The following is a 20247-nucleotide window of genomic DNA, read 5'->3' on the forward strand; positions in this document are numbered from 1 at the left end:
AGATCAAATAATCAGGCTCATTTCTGCCATGTCATTGATGCCATGGTTATACACAGAACCGATCCCCTCTCTCCCTCTTCATATGGAACATTGATACCTGGAAACACTGTATGACACACTGCTTGTATCACGGAATGTGTTTATATTTACATTTTGGAAAAAAAAAGGCTTGTGAGGTAGCGAGGTATCACTGCCCAATACCATCAACCTCACTGCTCTTTCTATTACCAACGTCCAATCATATTTGTATTTGCTGCCCACATTACCTTACTTTTTGAGATGCTCTCTTTGTACTCTATATGGAATAGTTTAGGGTATAATGAAAACACTTTCCGGAGATATCAGATCCAACTGATTAATAAGCTTCGCTGTATTCTACGAGGTTAGAATTCCATGAACTGCTATTTTTTTGGATTCAAACACATGCAGTTTGGAGCCAGCTTACGATTCGTTGACATGAATCTCTCATCTTCACGACGTATGTCCAAAAGCATGTGCTTGTGTTGCTGATGGATTTAATCATTCGATCTTATTCAAATGGTATATAATCATTGTTGATCTGTTCACAAATACGCACTGCTGATACAAAGTTCTGGTTCGTTTCAGTAGCATTTGGGAATATCTAATGTTGGGATTTGTGTACCATCTGATATACATATGAAACTTTCTGGAAATCTGCTGATCCCAATTCAAAATGTTGATAGATCCAGTGTCTCAGAGAAATATGCAACAACATCCAGTAGATAACTCACAGTCGGATCCGGGCCGGATGTAAGCTGAAAATTTGATGGAGCTTCTCCGCACCAGATCGATGGCATTTGAGAATCCTCCCACATGCAGCAAGCTCTGGTTAGTCACCGCAGTAAGCTCGCTTGATATCCTTCCTTCTTTTGCGTAGGATCACTTATTGAACAATGACTGTAAGTAATCACATTATATCAATTGTCAGATGGATAGAGACCAAGATGAAATTGAATGTGGCATGGGATGGATATTTTTTTTAATTTACTTTTGGATGGATGGAAGGGGACAGATGGGATGATTAGTTTGCAGGAACATGATGGATTAACACACGCACTCTATTAGTTGGCTATTGATCTCTTGAACCCCTCTGTCGAACATGAGAAGCGTTCTCATAAGCTCAAGCGTTTGGTGCAATCCCCCAACTCTTACTTCATGGACGTCAAGTGTCCCGGTAAGTCTTATGTTTCCATCATGTAGAATTGTATACTTATCGTGTTGCCATCTACCAGGTTGTTTGAACATCAGCACCGTCTTCAGCCACGCCCAAACCGTTGTCTTGTGTTCTTCTTGCGGTACCGTCCTCTGTCAACCTACCGGTGGTCGTGCTCGTTTGACTGAAGGTTAGTTTTATGTGGATGTTGTAAATTAGACGTATTGTGCTCACGAATCGTTATATAGGCTGTTCTTTCCGTAGAAAGGCCAACTAGAGTCAGTACATTTTCTCGCTACACCATTCAATAAAAAAAAAGAAATCGCGTTGATACGATAAAATATAAATACATGTTGGGTTCAATGGATGGTTTATTGAGTTGATTGTTTGTAAAGGGGAATCTGATTTAAATCGCACCGTAATTGGATGGTTTCTCGGCAGATTTGTTGTTTGTAGCACCCTTCTTTCTAGCTGTCAAATGCGTATAGTGCTTGCTCATCATTTGCCGACGAACAACACGGATCTTGTTCCGTACTATTTTAGAGAAAAGGATGAGTTAATGCGTTCAGTCAGTCAAATCAGCAAGGAAACTCACCATCCACATAAACATCTGTTTCGTCGATAATCTCCTATTTGATTTGGCCGTTGGATTAATATAAGAACTGTAGGACATGGCCACTTGACAACTTACTTCTCCAATCAATTCTTCAATGACATCTTCCAGAGTAATGACACCTAAAGCACCGCTTGAACCTCCTGGATCACTAGAGACAATTGCCATATGACCTAGGAAAGAGAGGGGTAAATTAATTAAATCAAATAAATTATGTAATGATGATCATGCATACTTTTTCCCTCCTGAAAGAAGTTCAAGATATCCAAGCAACTTGTATCGGGGCCAGTTTCTGGCAGAGTGCTCAAGGGCAACTGTTTCATTGGCAAAGCATCCTCAGGGTCATATGTAATCAATCGCTTGGTTAATAGCATCCCAATAAAATTTTCTTTGTCCTCGGGTGTATGCACAGGAATACGAGAATAACCTGCTGTTAGAATCTAGAAGAAAGAGCAACGTCAACTCATTGTGCTGCTCGCGCCTCAAGCACCCTTGCCTTATCGACCAGTTCCTCGTTTAGGATATCCTCTGTTGATAACGTAAAGACGTCATTCATAGGTGTCATGATGAATGAAACGGGCTTCGACTTGAGATCGAGTACGGCTCCAATGATGGTAACTTCATCAGACGTAAGGGCATCCACATCTGAGGGATGCACTGCCTGGTGCAGCGATACAAGTGACTTGAGACCTGCCTTTTTGTACACTGTTCCATGCGACTCACCCAGAAAGAAATCCAATAGCAATGCTGTTGGATAGGCAATTGGATACATAATGTACATCAAGATCAAAACAGCCCTAAGATAGTGGTCAGTTGAGAATTCCGTCCTCCCTACGGACTCGTTTATTCATTTACCAAGCAGTTTTTGCGCCAATTGCCAAACCGTGTCGAACGCATATGGCTACACAAAGAATTAGATTCCATCAATCAAATAGGGATGCTTCATCTTACATTGCGGTATCACTCTATAAAGATAATGGTTAATACGAGAGATTGATACTGTGTTAAAAAGCCAACTTACTCTCCAAAAATAACAATTAATGCAGTGGAGATTACTATCGCTTGCCAGCCACCTCCTAAAACGCCATCCAAGAGAATAGGCAAGGTCTCATTCACAATGACATTGGACAACAAGAGCGTCACCAAAACCCAATGTTTACCTCTTTCTAACAGAGCCGATACTTTCTTGGCGTTCTCCCTTTCTGAGGGAGATCCAGATTCCATCAAAACATGAAGATTTGTTTGATCCAGGCCCATTAATCCAATAGTGAGACCTATGGTAAATGTATCAGATCCAAATGCATCAATGCATCTCACATGTTGGACCATTTACCAGCAAAGACTCCGCCCAAAAGAACTAGGAATGTGATGCTGATTAGCCTTTCCCAAAACTCAGGCGATTCGTAAGTGACAGGAGGATCGACATTGGGTTCAGTTGCTGAAGATATTAAAGGATGACCCACGATATTTCTCAATAAAATAAACGACGAAAATACAGATATTCTTTTTAGCATATAACTGTAAGCGATTTGTTATCGTTTTCTATTTTTCTTGGTGATGAAAAGGAAAGAAAGAGAGAGAGAAAAAAAAAGAAGAAGGTTGAACAGAGAATTATAGAGCGAAGCAAGAAAAAAGTAGATGTGTTTACAAGAGTAAGGAGTTGAAAAGCCGCATTCTTCCTTTATTAGGAGTACAAGGTACACCGTGTTTGCTTGTTAAAAAAATGATAAAGCTCTGTACACAGTTGAACCGATGAAACGAAATATAGACAGTGCGGCCACGCTCCACAAAATGAAGCTCATGTAAGTGTTCGTTCTTTCGTCAAAATTACCCAACTTTCCCAAATTATCCATGGTGCAAATCACAATGACAAGGATCAGATTGCTAAAGATCCAGCACACCACCAACCTTGTGCGGAAGTTTCGATAGTAGTCTTCCTGTCGTGTCTTGGGATCCACCGTTTTCTTGCTGTTTTTCGGCTCCTTCTTCTGCAGATTCTTGAAGGATTCCTCATAGAGATATCCAACGTCTTTTTGTTCAGGCAATACAATTTCGGCAGTAGTTTCATCAGCTTTAGTCTCGACATGGCCCAAATAAGGTATATTTTCAAAAATGTCCTTGGTTCCCCAGCTTACATCGTGCGTATTGCAGAATGCGTAGGTATTCAGGATGTTGATATAGGAGGGTGTCAACAGAAAGTACTGTATGAAACTAGTAAGCATGTGCCACGGATCTAGAAAGATGATCCCCGACAGAATAAATACACCAAATGTGGAAGCCATGGAGATGATAATATCGCGAAATGGGCCATTGGATAGCAGACTGGATATACTCTGAGGTTTTGATAGCTCTGTTGATATACCGATATACACTATCCAAGCAGACGAGAAGATGACATAGATCATGAGTAAAGAAAAGAAGGCCATGATTAGTCCGTAGGAGCCCTGAGATCTGTTTTATGTGTGAGCTATTGCTCGTGCTGCCATCTCAATACTGCACCTACCCCTGTGGTCTATTTCCCATAGCAATCAGAAACAAGCAGATAATGAGAACAGCATAAATGTAGGTCAATACAGTGTGGATAATGTCTGCTGCTTGAGCTGAGAATGGCGGTTGCTGCATTACTGCCAAGGAGCCTGTCAAAATGTAAAAGCTAAGAAAGAAGTTTCCCTTTACCATGGTCAGTTGAAGGATATTTTGTGTTTCAGTAAAAGCTTCTAGTGCTTACCAAGGCGAACCATGAAAACAGCCAATTGACACACAGGTAGATCAGTTCGATAATCAGTAGAAACTTGCGTCCTGTTGTATGATGTGTATTCAAGATTTTGCCCCAATGCACCAAACTGTATACACCGGCGAAGAAAGACCCTAAATTTAGGCTTTTGTGAGCACTGTGCTGGCTTGAACAAGACTTGATATATACCATTGAGCCATCGCCGTCTCTGAGAGATGAACTCTGCTACTGAGAAAGGTACATCTGTTTCACCGTACGCTCCTGATACATAATAAAGTCGCCATTGGGATCGTGCTTTAGCCACCAATTCATAGCACAAAATACGATCTTCTGCCAAATACATATTGGCTTCAAATATCCCCTCTGATACATCGCCACTTGATGTGTCTCCAAGAAAATACTTTTTCAACGGTCCTTCACCTGTCATATCGTTTTGAATAGCTGCATAGCGATATGCTGAGAAAGCACCAGGCAACACTTGAATGTAGCCCAGCACACTTTCCAAGGGCTTGTCTAATATATTGGAGATCTTGTACTCGAAATTCTGAGCAGCCACCAGAGGATTTAAGAGGTAAATACTGCCTTTACCTGTCATAGCTCGCACTTCTCCACACGCGCCACCAATGTCACGGTATTTCTCAAACGGTAACCATAGCTTATAGATGGAGTGAGGGCCTGGACGTGTGCCAACATCCATCAGTATGCAAACATTGGGCTGTAATACGGGACATAGTGCTTGAAAAAACCAGCGATGTGAGTTGATCTTTTTCTGGTTCTTTTCTTTCAAACAAAATATAATCTGTGCAGGTACTATATCGTTGATGGCTCCTTTGTATGTATGATCAGGTGTCAATGATAGTTGGGATGTATACTTGAGTGACTTAGAATGTTAGTATCAAACATGACATTCATATCTACTAATTTGTGCGCACCTCGTATAAATGCGCATGCACAGGCTTCTCGTTGACAGTGCTCTTGGCAATGCCTTCTTGATAGATGCCTAGTACCGAAAGCATGTCCAGCACTCTGGGATGAATTTTTTCTCTTCCGTCTGCTATGATGCAAATCACTACTTTTTGCCATGCGTGCTCACCCTATGGTATGATGTGAGTATGATGAAAAAAAACCAACTGGTCATGAACAGGTATTCATACGAACCCACATAGATGATCGATATCGCTTCGTTAATTGGGTCAAGTTCTTCATGATGCCATGCAATGTTCTTGACAGTAATACTTCATCTTCCTGCACAAAGGTATCAGTTCACATGTGTCAGGCTAATTTAAAAATGGCTTACATTATACATTGTGATGCAAATGGCAATCTCTGTTTCTCGATTCATGATCTCCTGTCGAAGTGTGTAGTTTTTCTGATGGAACTCATTTGCGTCACATGTAATTGCGGTGTATCGCATCATGTTGAACTCTTTCGGATCACGAAGTGGCACTCTTTCCAGATACTGAATTGGAACTGGGCAATTCAAGACAAGCTTGCCTTGCGGTATCTGCACAAGACGCTTGACAGTCTTGTATCGACGCACTTGTCGAACTGGAGGATATGGCAGTGCAGGATTGTATTGAACCTCTTGTGGAGCAGATGGCGGCTGTGGCGGCTGTGGCGGCAGTGATTGGGCAGGTGCGTAAAATGGCGGATAGATGCGATGCTGTGAAGAGCGAGTCGATGAAGGTGGTGGAAACGAATGATGGTTCAATGGCTGTGGAGACATCAGTAAATGAGGGGATGAAGAAGACATCATATGATGCGGTGGGATTCTGGATGGTATTTGCTGTTGACGATGCAATGGTGGAGGATAATAAGGTGATCCCTCCATCATTGTATGTATCAAGTATTAGGATATTAGGTATTAGTAAGTTGTATAGAAAAAAGAGAGCAAGAAAACAAAACAAGACCTTTGTTATTGTTGTTTATTTCTTTCTAAACACTTTTTGTGTCACTCCACATGATGATTTGCACACTTGTAGGCCATGAATATCAAAGCAGATCATGTTAGGAGTTTTAAATTCTAGTGAGTTACACTCTAGAATAAGAATCATCGGGTGATGGCTGTACATTCTACCCATTTTGACCTACTATGGTAAAGTGAGCACTGCCTCTTGTGCCACTCCAAGGTGAATCAACTATCAGATTCGCTTTAAAGATGAAGCAATCATCCTCGAACTATTGTTCGGAATTATGCCATTTTGCATAAAAGATACTCTTAGCGATGCTTTTCCATTTCAAATGTTCACAGGCCCCACACACTAAAAGACCAAAATAGACTTTTCAGCTTACATTGAGCAAATGATCTCCCAAAATCTTACTCAATTGCCCACAGTATAACCTTACTACAATCAGATAAGGAAACTTTGGCCTGGGGATTGTCCATACACCTTATACTCTAGGTGACGATTGATGGACGTTAAATAAAGCAATTCTTCGCCCTACAAAAAATAGACCTTATAATCCACAACACCATTTAGTAATATATACTATTTCAAGAGTGTGATATGATTTAATGAAATGATGCAAATGTATTCAAAATATCAGTCAAAGTAATGACGCCTTTCAGCTCTCCAGTCTCATAGTTCATCCACCAGAGCCTATGTGTTTTACGCAAGACAAAGGCAGACATGATTTGAGAAAGAGTGAAACGGTCATGGCAAGTCAATGGAGCGTACAAATCACCATGGCTTGCTTTCAAGTACATCACAACAGGCTTCATGAGAGAATCCCAGCGATTTCTGTTCAACCCACGCAAGTCTTGAGCACTAATCTCTCCAATGAGATCATTGTTATCATCCACAATAGGAAGGGCGCTAATAGTATCATCAGCAGCCAATTTCAAGAAGGCCTCTGCAGCAGTGCTTTTGAAATTAAGACTTGATCGGATACCAGAAGACTTGATCTTGTCGACGGAGAGGTCTAACAAGGCAGAGCCGATATGATGATTGTTAGCTTGGAAGAAACGGATCAAGTCCATCTGAGAAAGTAACACGAGACCGGAAGCAGATTCTTGCACCAAGACACGATGTGCCTTTTCCACGCTCAAAAGGGAAAGAAGCTGATCCAAACTGTCCGTTGATTTGAGAACGGTTAATGGCTCTGAAATGGAGATGGCTTCGCTCAATTGCATCAAGAGAGTATCACTGTTTGTTTGCAATGTTTCCACAGAGACCTGACCATAGTTTATATTTAATTTCTCACGATCATTACACAAAATATGATGACCACAACACCACGCTACATACCTTTGTGCTCAGCAATTTTAATAAATCCAAAGCACTTACAATGGCCAAATACTTCTTTTCATTGCCCTCCTTGTGGTAAATTGGAACAGAGAGAATGTCTTCGGCCAAGAGCAGATCAAAGGCCTCTTCCATAGTGGAAGTCAAAGGGAGATCAAGCAATTCACGATGCGTAGGCTTCACCTTGTTCAATACATCGCCGACTGTCTTTGACTGGATGAATTTTTGTAGGGTATCTTTACGTTGGTTGATTAATTGCATGTTAGATAAAACTGTGGTCATGTTGAAGACTTGATCTTTTATCTGGAGAAAAAATCTTTGTGTTGAAAAAGAATGAGGAAAATAAATAAAGGGTGAGAAGAATGCTGAAATCAGCTTTCTGTGTCTGTCTTCCCTTTTTAAACGCACTGAAAAAAAAAAAAAAAAAAAAAAAAAAAAAAAAAAAAAAAACGCTTATCAGAGTATTGTCATACACAAGCAAAGTGACGTTTTGAAGCCACACTGGAGCCAATGAGGTATGGATTAGGTTACGTCAAATTTTGATAGCAATGGATAGTTTCACTCGTCAACAGGAGCTATTCATTACACTTGACTTATTTTATTGGACTTGCGTGCTTTCACAAGATTATTGTTGAGCCCTTATGGATTACGACATCTAAATGCGGATGGCACAAATCAACTGCCATGTGCGAAGCTCTACCTTGGACTGTATTGTATGGCAGAATCATTGAATGTTCATAATAAAAAATACCGAGTTTCCATAAATTGCTTACTGTATGCTACTACTGGAAATGTACACATTGGATCGAAAACAGTTTTGCCTCTTTGAAATTTCAGGTAATTGGCTATAATGATGAGGATATTTAGACATTGCTGGCTTCGGTGAGAAGAGCCCCTCTATGAAAAAGACATGTGGCGACAATATCTGTATATTTCATGAGAAGAATCAGTCAGAGCCACTGTCCCTTCAACTAACGTTTGAATAGTGCTGTTGATCTACTGATTTATCTTACTTTGTCGCAATTTCCTCTTTGTTAGCATCAACAACATTGATTGGCCTCATGAGAAAGGTATTTTGCCAGCCAAAATTGTATTCATTCTCCGCTTGTCATTCTGTTCTGATTTGTTTATTTCTCAACTTTTTGGACCCGATTCGACCATATAATTGTGATGGCCATCCCATACTTCCTAATGCATTTATAGAGTACTTTTCAAGGCGCATCTGATGGTGCTAAAGAAAAGGTACGTTTTAAACAAAGTTGTTAAGCAATATTGAAATATATGAAATGAGGTTTTCGGCGAAAACGTCGAGATTCTATATATGAAGGTCTTACAAAAGTGATTTCAGGGTTGCGTTGGATCGAGAGAAACATTTTGATCTACTATATGCCGTAGTAAAACTCTTCATTTTGGAGGTCAAAAACGCGATCGTTTGATTTTTGATGAAATTTGTTTTTTGTATGGATGTTGCTTATTTATTAGTAAGTATACGAATATAATAAGAGCATCAAATGATGGACAAGTGTATATAACAAAGTGGCTTGCCATATATAAATCTATTGAAACTACTACTAATATTAATGCTTGAGATCTGACAATCTCATCACTTCAGCACAGATCTTGTTGGTGACATTGTTGGTATCAAATGGCACTCCTTCGAATGTTAGTAGGAGGTGGAATCTCCATATCATACGAATGGTGGCAGCAAACAGGTCGAAGATTGTAATCTTGATGTCGAGGTTGTAGATGAAGTATTGCTTCAGGTTCAGATTGACTATAGATTGGTATACTTGTTGTGGATTGGCAACTTTGGGATATCCCAGGAATTGTTCAAAGATGTTGGACCAAATGTCGTTTTTGTGGGGGTAGCTAACCATGAGATGTTTGGCATCTTCAGTATCATTGCAGAGGGTACATTTGTCATCTTCAACGTTCCTCAGGCGTCGAACGAAAAGAGCTGATTTACTTGGGCATTGCTTATGGATCATTCTATACCAGACATTTCTCACGGAGTGGTGCATATTTTGATGATAGAAGTGTTTCCACTGGACTTTGCTGATGGATTTTCGGTGAAAACCATGAGGTATCTCTCGTGGTATATTGTTGAAAAGCCAGCTCCGTAGTCCAGATAGTATATAAATGGCTCTCATGCGATAATTGAAGGCTAAACAGCGAAATCCTAGCATATATTGGTAGAATGACTGAATGTCACACTATATAAGATGCCAAAAAGCACGACCTTGATCGTGTCATTGTCACATTGCCATACTTTTCAATGATCATCTGGAATGATAGAGCAGCATTCTGCATTATAATATACGAGTGATTATGCTCCGGATAGTTCTCTACCAATTGCCCTTGCGTATCTTATCAAAATACTGCTACTTTCATTATAACTTCCCGCTTGCACTTGAAAACCCTTCACATCATTTGTGGATCTAACTTTTATGCGATGTTCCGCATCCGTATACATGTAAATACTTCATATACAGGCAAGTAGCATACAGGTATTATCCCTTCTTAGTCGACAGTGCGGCTAATACAGCAAAATCTGAGTGAATTTGAGCTGCGTTTTTTCGCTTTCAAAGCCGTTTTAGATTGTCAGAATAGCACCAAACAATGGCTCTCATCTGGCAGTTACTTATTGCCACTATTGCTCAACTTTTTGGGGACCAAAAAAAAAATGGCCAAAAAATGGCCAAAAAGCATGAGGTACCCCTCATGGCTTTCATCAAAAATCAAACGATTGCGTTTTTGACCTTGATAATGAAGAATTTTACTATGGTATACGAGCCTTTCGACACTTCGGGTGGTTTCCTGACCTACGCTTCGCTTCGGTGGAAACCAACCTACGTTCAGGCGGCTCGTTACTATGGTATATATTAAATCAAATTGTTTCTATCGATCCAACGCAACCCCTGAAGCTATCTTTGTGGGGCCTTTATATGGAAAATCTCGACTTTTTGGCCAGAAACCTCTTTTTATATTTTCATAAATCGCTCAATAAGTTTATTCAAAACATCTACCTTACTTGGTACCATTGGATGCGTCTTGAAAAGTGCTTCGAAATTTTATTAGGAAGCAAAGGGTGATCATCACAACTAGTATAGTCGAATCTTACAAAAGAGTTCAATCGAGTCGAAAAAAGGCAAAATCTGTCCAATCTTGAACAGAAATAATGTTTTGGGTTTGAATCAATTTTGGCGGCTGGTAGGGCCGGCTGGCAGACTCAATGCCCTTTCCATCATGAAGGCAATACAGTAATAGATGCTTTTGAAGCGTATGGAAAGTAGGTGGCAAATTATATATCACTATCGCTAGTTGTGCTGCTCTTCTTGAATCTATATTTAATAACGTCAGTCTATCAAAATACTTGTTAGATCAATTTCTTTCCTTTTTGAGGCTTTGAAAGTGTCTAGGGACCATAAATTTATCATGTTATGATATTACATACCGGCAAAATCTCTTGACATTAAATTATATGAATATGATTAAATTATGTACAAGCTTTAAAATACATTGGTCACAGCAATTGATGGACAGTACAAGCATTGAAAGAAGATGTAATCTTAATAGAGCATAATATTGAAGCTAATGACAAGACGTGGTTGTTTTTTTTATTAATGTGTATTTGAGTTTATGAGATCACCATACTTGATGGATTAAAATATTTCAGATTTTTGAGGCTATTTTGACTTGTATAAATAGAGGTAGCAGAGATATAAGAACGACTTGGCCTTGTACAGATGTCAGGCATTAATTGTCTTGATAATTGATTGAGTAAGAGGAAGCACAGATGAGAGTAGGGCTTGACCTTGTATAGATGTAGAGATGGTATATTTGAACAGTCTTGTCATTTTAGGAGCTTGTAGGAGGCACAGAGAACTTGGCTTGATAGCATTTGGAGAGAACAGCTTGCTTTAGATGAGATAGAACATGAGATGGCAGAGGTAACTAGATAAAGATGAGATAAGTACACAAGTACTGCAGGCATGAGTGCGTAACAAACCATTTGGGCAATGAAAATTGACCATCAATAAAAAGGAACCAACACTATATAAACAGGTACCATGGTGTAAACTTGCTTCACCCATCACGAGAATATCGACACCCTCAGGGCACCTTTATCACCGGATCATAGGGCTGAACCCTACTCTCGACGGCAATAAAGCGTTTGATCATCCCGTAGCATGACCAATGGGTTTGTCCTGCAGTCTACCCATGATTGTGAAGCGGTGATCCTACTCAGTCCCTACAAAGTAGCTTTTCGGCACTATGTAATCAATAGGTTAGTCAACATGGCTCATACGTCCAACAAGATAATAACTTACTCGCACAGTTCACCAAGGTCTGCATGTATCAAATATAGTGTGGCCTTTTTCTAGCATGGACCAAAAGACGTAGAGAGGACCATGGATTTGTAAGGCATTGTATGTAGCAGTAGTAGAGGCCAATAGACAGTAGAGTATTTGATTTACTTGACCATATGTAGAGAGAGAGAGAGCCCAAATGTCTTGTAGAGAGTTTGTATGTATAGAGTATTTTGCTTGTTGCAGAGAGATGAGATGAAGAAGAAGAGGGAAAAGCTGTTGAAACAAACCTCTATTTATATCCTTCTCATCGACTTTCATGTGAGTCTAGTATCCTTGCCACACTCAAATTCGTTTCCTTTTACTTTTCTCCACGATATACTACTTTGAGCGCGTGAAAATAGTACCATTTTGACGTTTGACACTTGCTCTATTTGATCGGCTTCGTCCGAGGCTTTCAACTGTTTTCTGTCTCGAGTTATGTCCATTTTGCTACTTCAAAAAGCCCTTTTTCCACCTTCACATGAAACGAGTTCCCCCATCTCTTCCTAGATGTAATTAACAGACAACTTTTTACTGGCTCATTCTCATCAAAACGTAAACAAAAAAAATGTCATTTGACTCTGAAACAAATGCAGTTGGTTGCTAGATCAAGTAATCTTTTTCTACCTCTCCTTAATTTCTCTCTCCAAAATCACACAGTGCCCGATCCATCTCTCTTGTTGTTTGTATTCGCCATGAACTCTCCATCTAATTGGGCAATACAGGATGATAAGGTTGGCTTACTTGTTGTTTACATCATCTTGGAGCCAGTGCAATTGATTCTGGATCAAGAGACAAGTGTACACCTCGGAAAGCAAGAGTATCATATGAATATTATTGCGGCAATCTCCATGGAATGGAACATAATCGATTGTTTTCGAACCAGTGCAAGTCATCTTATTTCCAACTATCATGGTTGCTGTCAATAATTTAATCAAGTGTTTGCGCTACTAGACATCATCAATATGCCCACATTTACATAGTGAGTTGGTCATTCTCGTGTATCATTCCTGCAACCTGTTTGTAGTTTTTACGCCAAGAGTATTCATCTCATAAAGAGTCAACACATTTCATGTCATTCTTTTAGGGATTGTCCTCTTTTAGAAGGTATTCGGATCATGCAAAATCAAAACAATTCATTTGCTAGGCAAAATTAAGCTTTAAAAAAAATCACATGTAAAGTAAACAAAAGGACATGAATTGAAGAGAGATAAGCAAGTAAATGGCCAATTTGTGGTCAAAGAGAGGATATTTTATTAGAAGGTATGTACATCATTAGAAAGCAAATCGCTTGAGGAATCCAATGGTACTATTTTCAGGGTTCTAAGTAAAGTACACATCGCGAAATTCATCAAACAAGGCCGTGGGATTTTCAAAAGAAAGAGGTTGCTGAATTAAACTTCACCTGCAATATCATTTTTGTCTGTGTGCTCTTTTGTTGCTTTGGATCATGCCACGCTCCTCCTATGTCACCAGCCTGTCCTTTTTGGGTCTCACGTTGGGTACGCTATCCATTTGAGAAGGAGTCTCGCTTTCTCGTATAATCGTTTCTGTGGGTATCATTGCCGTTATATTATAGGGCTTTGAGCAATCAAGGAGAGTCTTTTTTTGCCAGCCAGAAGGAATTAAAATCTCGATCGACATTTTATCACAATTCGTTGATTTCTGATCCTTTTGCGATTTGATCGACTCATTTTACCAAATTCGACTATGAAAGTTGTAGTGATCATCCTTTACAGCCTTAAGCTATCTAGAAGACAAGTGTATGTAACAAAGTGACTTGCCATATATAATATTTAATTAAACTACTACTTATATTAATGCTTGAGATCTGACAATCTCATCACTTCGGCACAGATCTTGGTGGTGACATAGTTGGTATCAAAAGGCATTCCTTCGAATGTATGTAGGAGCTGGAATCTCCATATCATACGAATGGTGGCCGCAAACAGGTCGAAGATTGTAATCTTGATGTCGAGATTGTAGATGAAGTATTGCTTCAGGTTCAGATTGACTATAGATTGGTATACTTGTGGATTGGATGTTGGACCAAATGTCGTTTTTGTGGGGGCAGCTAACCATGAGATGTTTGGCATCTTCAGTATCATTGCAGAGAGTACATTTGTCATCTTCAACATTCCTCAGTCGTCGAACGAAAAGAGCTGATTTACTTGGGCATTGCTTATGGATCATTCTATACCAGACATTTCTCACAGAGTGATGCATGTTTTGATGATAGAAGTGTTTCCACTGGGCTTTGCTGATGGTATGATTGAACTTTCGTCCAACATCAAGGTTGTGTATGTCCAGCATAATTGATCTCAAGTCTTTGTTCGCCATTCGAAGCATTGGGCGGTCTTGGTAATTAAGCATAGCAATGAAAGGCTGTAGATCTAGATGAGCCTCCATGTTTCTTGTATCCGCGAAGGATTTCAATTTGATGTTTCCACAAAGACGGCCTCTTTCTATCTGGTTCCTGATGTTTGGTCGCTTGCATTCACTTCTTGACTTTAGCTGCAGAGTACTTGTTTCCTGATCGATGTGGAAGAAGTCGTGAACTTTGCTCTCCCTGATCGAGTCTCTGCTTGTATATCCCATAGCTACTTCCTCATTGTCAAAATCTAGAATTTCCAGCACTGGCAATGACAAGAGTGTCATGACATTTGGTTTGACAGGCCAAGCGAGTGAGAGCGGAGAATGCTTCATACAGGTATCTATTGCCTCGAACATCATGTAATAAGGGTGGAAGCCTCTTAACTGGTTTTTGTATCTAGCCGTTTGGAACAGTATAGGGATTATGTGCGATGGTGAGTCGTGCGACATCTTCAAATAATCCACTAGTAGTCTATAAGTGAGACCAGGTATGTTGTTGCTGTTTTCTGTCAGCAAAGTGTTCAGATATCTGAATTGCAGAACCTTTTGTTGCGCCATTATATCAGTCAGTCCTAAACCGCCTTGATACCTTGGTAGGAAGAGAGAATTGCCCTTTAGAGGTGGATACAGGCCAGACATTACAAAATGATAAATGATTGAGGTTATCTTCTTGACTGTGTCTTTGGGCAGGGAAACGATCCGAATGACATGCCATAGCTTGGACAATATCATAGTGTTGGCAATATTCGCTCTGCCGTACAATGAGACTTGCCGTGCTGCAAACCTTTCAACAGCAGTAGTAATATCACCCAGCAGTTTAGCAATGCATACGTCTCTTTGTTGATTGCAGAACCAAATTGGATAACCTAGGTATTTTATAAATCCTGTAGACGCAGAATCATACCATTTGATTTTGAGATTGTTTGTTGCATGATCTTGGAGTTCGAGGCCTTGTTGTAAGTTCTCAATCTTTCTTCCAGATCAAGAAGTTCAACCCGAGACTTGACGAATGTCAGGACATCATCCGCATATGCGAGTACTTTCAATGGAGGAGGAGCCACCCAACTATTTGTTCTCTTGCTTATAGGCTTGACGTGTTGGAGACTATACCCCGAGATAGTTGTACTTTTGGTCACAGATAGCAGAAATGGTTCAATAGCCAAGTTGAACAGCATTGGTGATATACTGTCTCCTTGTCTGATGCCGCGTCTTTGCTCGATATATTCGATGAAAACTATAAGGAGTACCTCATGCTTTTTGGTCGATTTTTGGCCATGTTTTTTTTTGTCCCAAAAAGTTGAACAAAGATGACAGTAAGTGCTAGTACAGAGCTACTGTTTGGTGCTAGTCTGACGGTCTAAAACGGCTTCTAATGCGGCTCAAATACACCCAGATTTAGCAGTGAATTACATTTATTCCAGCAGGGAGAGGCAATGGTACTATGCTATCTACCTGAGATGAATTGCTCTTATTATTACAGACATGGAGCATCGCAGAATACTACCCAGAACCTGAGGTACAGCTTGTTTATGAAAGGCTTTCACTTGGAAAGAAGTTTTAATAGTATCAGTAAGGCCCTTTGAAGTCTGGAACCCTAAGCTGAATGCTGCTCTCAAATGTACGTGCTAAGTTTGCACCCAATATTCTCGGTGTTGGTTAAACGGTCCTTTCAACCGAGGCATTGTATTGCCTTCTCTCCGCACTTCTCACCTTGTGAATAAAGTAATCGTATACCGTTTTATCGCTAAAGTTCGACACTTACTACTAGAAAGTTGCTAAATACTGAATTCCGAACCAAGATATAAATTGCTATATTTACACTAATTAAGTGAGCCGCGGATAATGCAAAAGATGATGAAATGGCATATAGGTAGAAAGACAATTTATAAGACATATAATACAAAATAAGGGAGAGATAATAAAATGCCAAAATAGAATGAAAAATGAATAAAAAGGATATGTAGTTGTATAGATTATTTGAAGAATGGAGAATGAGGTTTGACACCATCAAAGGCAGAGAAGCTATCTTGAGGTGTCTTAAGAGGGAATTTGCGGCCCTGACGCTGACCAGTTCGCTCAGCTTCCCAATCCTCCCATTTCTTCATAATCAGTCTCTTTGAGTCGAATTTGCCATCTGCATCTCCATGTGAATCGCCCTTCTTTTCTCCTACCACCACACGAGTAGCACCCCAACTGAAATCATCAAAATGCCAGAACGAATACAAGGGTAAGACCATATTCCAAATAGGCAAAGCGCAAATATAAACTATTTCAAGATAATTAGTCTCTGGAATCAATCAAAAGGCTGACTATGATACTTACTAATCATCCACATCACATAAACAAACTTCATTGTAGTAATTGTAATCAATACTGCTGGCAGAACCAAGATGGCGATCAGTAAACCCAGTGATTGCCATTGAGGGTTGGGTGAGATGGCAGTTTCAACAATTAGATAAATAGACATGACAATAGCAGCAGGAAGCACAAATGTACCGATCAAATCAATAAACACAGAGAATTGCATGGACAAGAAAGAGATACCACAGAGATCAGACACCAAGACCAATTCCATCAAATTATGCACTGTAGAGTTAATCCAACGACGACGCTGTGATAGCAAGACGCCAAATTCATCAGGGACAACAGTACGGCAACGGGCATTAGGCACAAACATCATTTGGCGCTTAGGGAATGTACGCAACATCAGAGTAGACAGGAAGCGATCCTCACCGAGCAACAGTAGATTCTTTTCGTGAAGTGTAGTGACAATATTTTGATTGTACTCCATGATGATATCAGGATTAGCCAAGACTGGAACCCAAGAGCCATTTTTAGGTGACTTGATACGATACATACTGAAACAACCAGGTAAACAAGTGACCATACCAAACAGTGATTCAAAGGCCTTTGTATAATGATGAGAGATGTAGTATTCAAAGACCTGAATAGCAGTAACCCAAGAAGCACGTTTGTTAGCAATACGTGTTTCACCACAAAGGCCCATAATAGTAATGTCATTTGCCATGGCAGCAACCATATAGGTCAAAGCGTCAGGAAGCACTTGGGTGTCTGCATCCACCATCAGCACAGTTTCAAACTTATCGGGTGTAACGCCTTTCATCAACCAAGTCATTTTCCAGAAGATTTCATAATCCAGTTCACAGAAACGATCGTTAAACAACACACGTTGGAAGAAGGACATCAAGATAACTTGAGAATCACGTTTACCACGATTACCAGCCTTGGCGCCCTTTTGCTCCTCTTCAGTACCACATTTGACAATGGTAATGCAAGCAGTGCCGTTATAATGTCCAGCGTATACCTTGGCCATGTTCAATTGCTTTTCACCGTCTGCAACAGCAAGATAAGAACAGGGTTTAGGGTTAGCCATAGCAGGAGTCAAATCCATCATGTTGACAACAATATCAGGTGTAGACATGGTTTCGCCTGCACCAGTAATCAAGCCATCAGCAATGACGAAGAAAATCTTGTGCTTGTTGGAGTAAGTGGTGTTTGACAAACTGTCCATCGTGATTCTCAAACCCTCCTCGCCTTCTGAATAACATGTTACCAACATGACAGTATAGAGCTCAGTTTCCACGATGTCTGTACGATGACCATTTAGTCCCAAATTGGAGCTTTGAACACTCAATGTTTGGTTGCCGTGGCTGCTGTTGTTGTTGTTGGAACTGCTGAATGAATTGACAGAGCCTTGAGCCATGGGACCATAGTTGTTGTAGGGGCCTGGAATATGGTTTGCAGGATCGTCGTTGCCACCCTTGATAGAACGCCAAGCTAACCAGTTTGATCTACCACCTGGTTTGGTCAAACGACGAGAGATGAACCATTGGAAAAGACAAGCCATGGAATAACGGATGATAATAATGATGATAATGACAGCAAACATGACCGTCATGATAATGTTATCAGCAATGCAGCTAGCAACCTCTTGAGATGCAGTACCCACAGTATATCTAGCAGCGATGCAATGACGAGCTCTCTTGCCAGCAGGTGTATACAAGAGGGCATAGGCCAAATCATTACCACGAGAGATCCTGATTGCCCTGTCGACTTCTTGACCAAAAATGGAGGCATTGTTCTTTTGGTAGTAAGATGTCATGTTGAGAACACTGTCGACGATAATAGCCATGTTGGAATCATTCATGTCGTGAATACTGGTGCGAATGTCAGCCCAGTCGAAGCTGATCATGTCATTGTTGTTGCTGAATCGATGCAGACTATCGAGAGGAATGCAGGAGCCGTTTGCTTGCTTCAATGTAGCGCCATAAGGACTTGTTAGTGTACAGCTAGGGAGAGTAGGATCGACGTCGCCATGCTTGAATGGAGTACAATAGCCTCTTGTATCACCATCAAAGATAGAGCCAAGCTCCATGCCTTTGAAATCTGATGTTAAATTCATGTTGATGGATAGAAAGTAATCCTGCATTGTCTCAAACTTGTAGACTTGGCCAAAGACAGACACTTGCTCTCTTTGAGTAGGCACTCTCACGCCCTGATCGTTGATGCTAGAGTAAGGATAGCTCAGTCTGTCTCTTGGACATAAATCGATGTTCAGACCATAAATAACGTATGCTAATAAACCGCACAAAAAACCAACCAAGTAACACAATGTAACCTGAATTGATATTTTGAAATGAATTAATTACACAATCAAACTTGATTTTTCGCGCTGGTCATGCCACAAACCTTTTCTCTCCATGCTTGCTGCATGTTTTTATTTGATTTTCCAAACCAAACACGAATAATATAGGGAGGATAGCAACATGTGCAAAGAAACGCAATCCAGGCCCACCAGTTATTGAGCGGACTAGGCTCTTTCACTTCTTCATCTTGGTCCCTTAAGCCCGACATTTGACTGGAGACAGGCATTGCGCCGTTGTTCATCTGTTGTTGTTGCTTTTGTTGAGCGAGCTGCATTTGCAGATTGCTGGACATTGGTTGATTGTGTGCGTTGTGAGGGGTACCGTCATTACCACCATTCCCGCGGTTAATCTTGCGATGATTGAGACCAGATGTACGACGTTGGCTTGGCCCTCCTGCTCCGAGGTTGTTAGAAGCATTGATCATACCAGGTCTTGGCCGCTGACGCTCAGGTCTTGTCAATGACTTGGATCTATTGATATTAGTAGAGCCTCTATGATATGGACTTGGCTGTAAGTGATTTGGGGTGACACCGTTGGATGGTCTTGCTGGTTGAGGCATTCTATTATTAGTAGGGACATGTCCTCCGGATAAATTTTGCCTTTGTTGACGCATGTAGTTTTCAGATGCCCGTTGTCGATTCATGTTGTGTTGATCAGCCATGTAAGACGAACGATTGTGTTGAGGATAACCGTGTTGATTGACATTGTTACTATGTCTATTGTTAGAGTGGTAGTCACCGTTATATTGATTAGGTGGGTTTGACATTTCTTCTCCTCTAATTCAATGTCTAGTGTAAGGTTAGAAGTGTAACAAGAAAAGAAAGCCAGAAAAGAGAGTAAAAGAGAGAGAGAGAGAAATAGCAGAAGAAAAGGGATAGAAATGTTGTTTCTGTATGATAACCAAAATATACACATTTGATGGCTTCAATTGACATTTAAAAATACTTTTTCTGACTGAAATAAGCTGATATGTCTTGGATTTTGGGCATGTCCCTGGAAATTAGGCGGCGAACCTTTGCTTTTTCCTCACAGCTGAGCTAGCAGTTACCTATTTGAGTTGTATTTATTTATATCATACACATCAAATGT

At 40.3% G+C, this 20247-nt stretch overlaps 7 protein-coding genes across 7 annotated transcripts; 1 reads left to right on the top strand and 6 right to left on the bottom strand.

Moving 5' to 3' along the window:
- Positions 1–914: 914 nt before the first annotated feature.
- Positions 915–1451, top strand: ATC70_004424 (uncharacterized protein; the record flags this gene model as incomplete). The annotated part of the gene is made up of 4 exons (XM_064823727.1): positions 915–920; positions 1087–1195; positions 1254–1364; positions 1423–1451. 4 exons carry the CDS (start codon positions 915–917, stop codon positions 1449–1451), a joined length of 255 nt encoding a protein of 84 aa, XP_064688552.1.
- A 129-nt stretch (positions 1452–1580) lies between these two features.
- On the bottom strand, positions 1581–6352 carry RPS15_2 (ribosomal protein S15; the record flags this gene model as incomplete). The annotated part of the gene is made up of 16 exons (XM_064823728.1): positions 1581–1708; positions 1770–1803; positions 1866–1960; positions 2023–2227; positions 2278–2584; positions 2643–2688; positions 2739–2752; positions 2809–3061; positions 3121–3225; positions 3619–4238; positions 4291–4457; positions 4516–4655; positions 4711–5392; positions 5454–5615; positions 5680–5766; positions 5819–6352. 16 exons carry the CDS (start codon positions 6350–6352, stop codon positions 1581–1583), a joined length of 3579 nt encoding a protein of 1192 aa, XP_064688553.1.
- A 681-nt stretch (positions 6353–7033) lies between these two features.
- Positions 7034–8048, bottom strand: TIF34 (translation initiation factor eIF3 subunit; the record flags this gene model as incomplete). Its single annotated transcript, XM_064823729.1, has 2 exons — positions 7034–7696; positions 7770–8048. The coding sequence occupies 2 exons, from the start codon at positions 8046–8048 to the stop codon at positions 7034–7036; spliced, it is 942 nt and encodes a 313-aa protein (XP_064688554.1).
- Positions 8049–9343: 1295 nt separating this feature from the next.
- On the bottom strand, positions 9344–9787 carry ATC70_004427 (uncharacterized protein; the record flags this gene model as incomplete). Its single annotated transcript, XM_064823730.1, has 1 exon — positions 9344–9787. The coding sequence occupies one exon, from the start codon at positions 9785–9787 to the stop codon at positions 9344–9346; it is 444 nt and encodes a 147-aa protein (XP_064688555.1).
- A 4212-nt stretch (positions 9788–13999) lies between these two features.
- Positions 14000–15130, bottom strand: ATC70_004428 (uncharacterized protein; the record flags this gene model as incomplete). Its single annotated transcript, XM_064823731.1, has 1 exon — positions 14000–15130. One exon carries the CDS (start codon positions 15128–15130, stop codon positions 14000–14002), a length of 1131 nt encoding a protein of 376 aa, XP_064688556.1.
- A 236-nt stretch (positions 15131–15366) lies between these two features.
- Positions 15367–15666, bottom strand: SIW14_1 (tyrosine-protein phosphatase siw14; the record flags this gene model as incomplete). Its single annotated transcript, XM_064823732.1, has 1 exon — positions 15367–15666. One exon carries the CDS (start codon positions 15664–15666, stop codon positions 15367–15369), a length of 300 nt encoding a protein of 99 aa, XP_064688557.1.
- Positions 15667–16464: 798 nt separating this feature from the next.
- On the bottom strand, positions 16465–19924 carry ATC70_004430 (uncharacterized protein; the record flags this gene model as incomplete). The annotated part of the gene is made up of 3 exons (XM_064823733.1): positions 16465–16757; positions 16814–19130; positions 19202–19924. 3 exons carry the CDS (start codon positions 19922–19924, stop codon positions 16465–16467), a joined length of 3333 nt encoding a protein of 1110 aa, XP_064688558.1.
- Between the last annotated feature and the right edge of the window lie 323 nt (positions 19925–20247).

Source organism: Mucor velutinosus, assembly GCF_035048745.1.
Source record: "Mucor velutinosus strain NIH1002 chromosome Unknown tig00001540, whole genome shotgun sequence".
Lineage (NCBI taxonomy): Eukaryota > Fungi > Mucoromycota > Mucoromycetes > Mucorales > Mucoraceae > Mucor > Mucor velutinosus.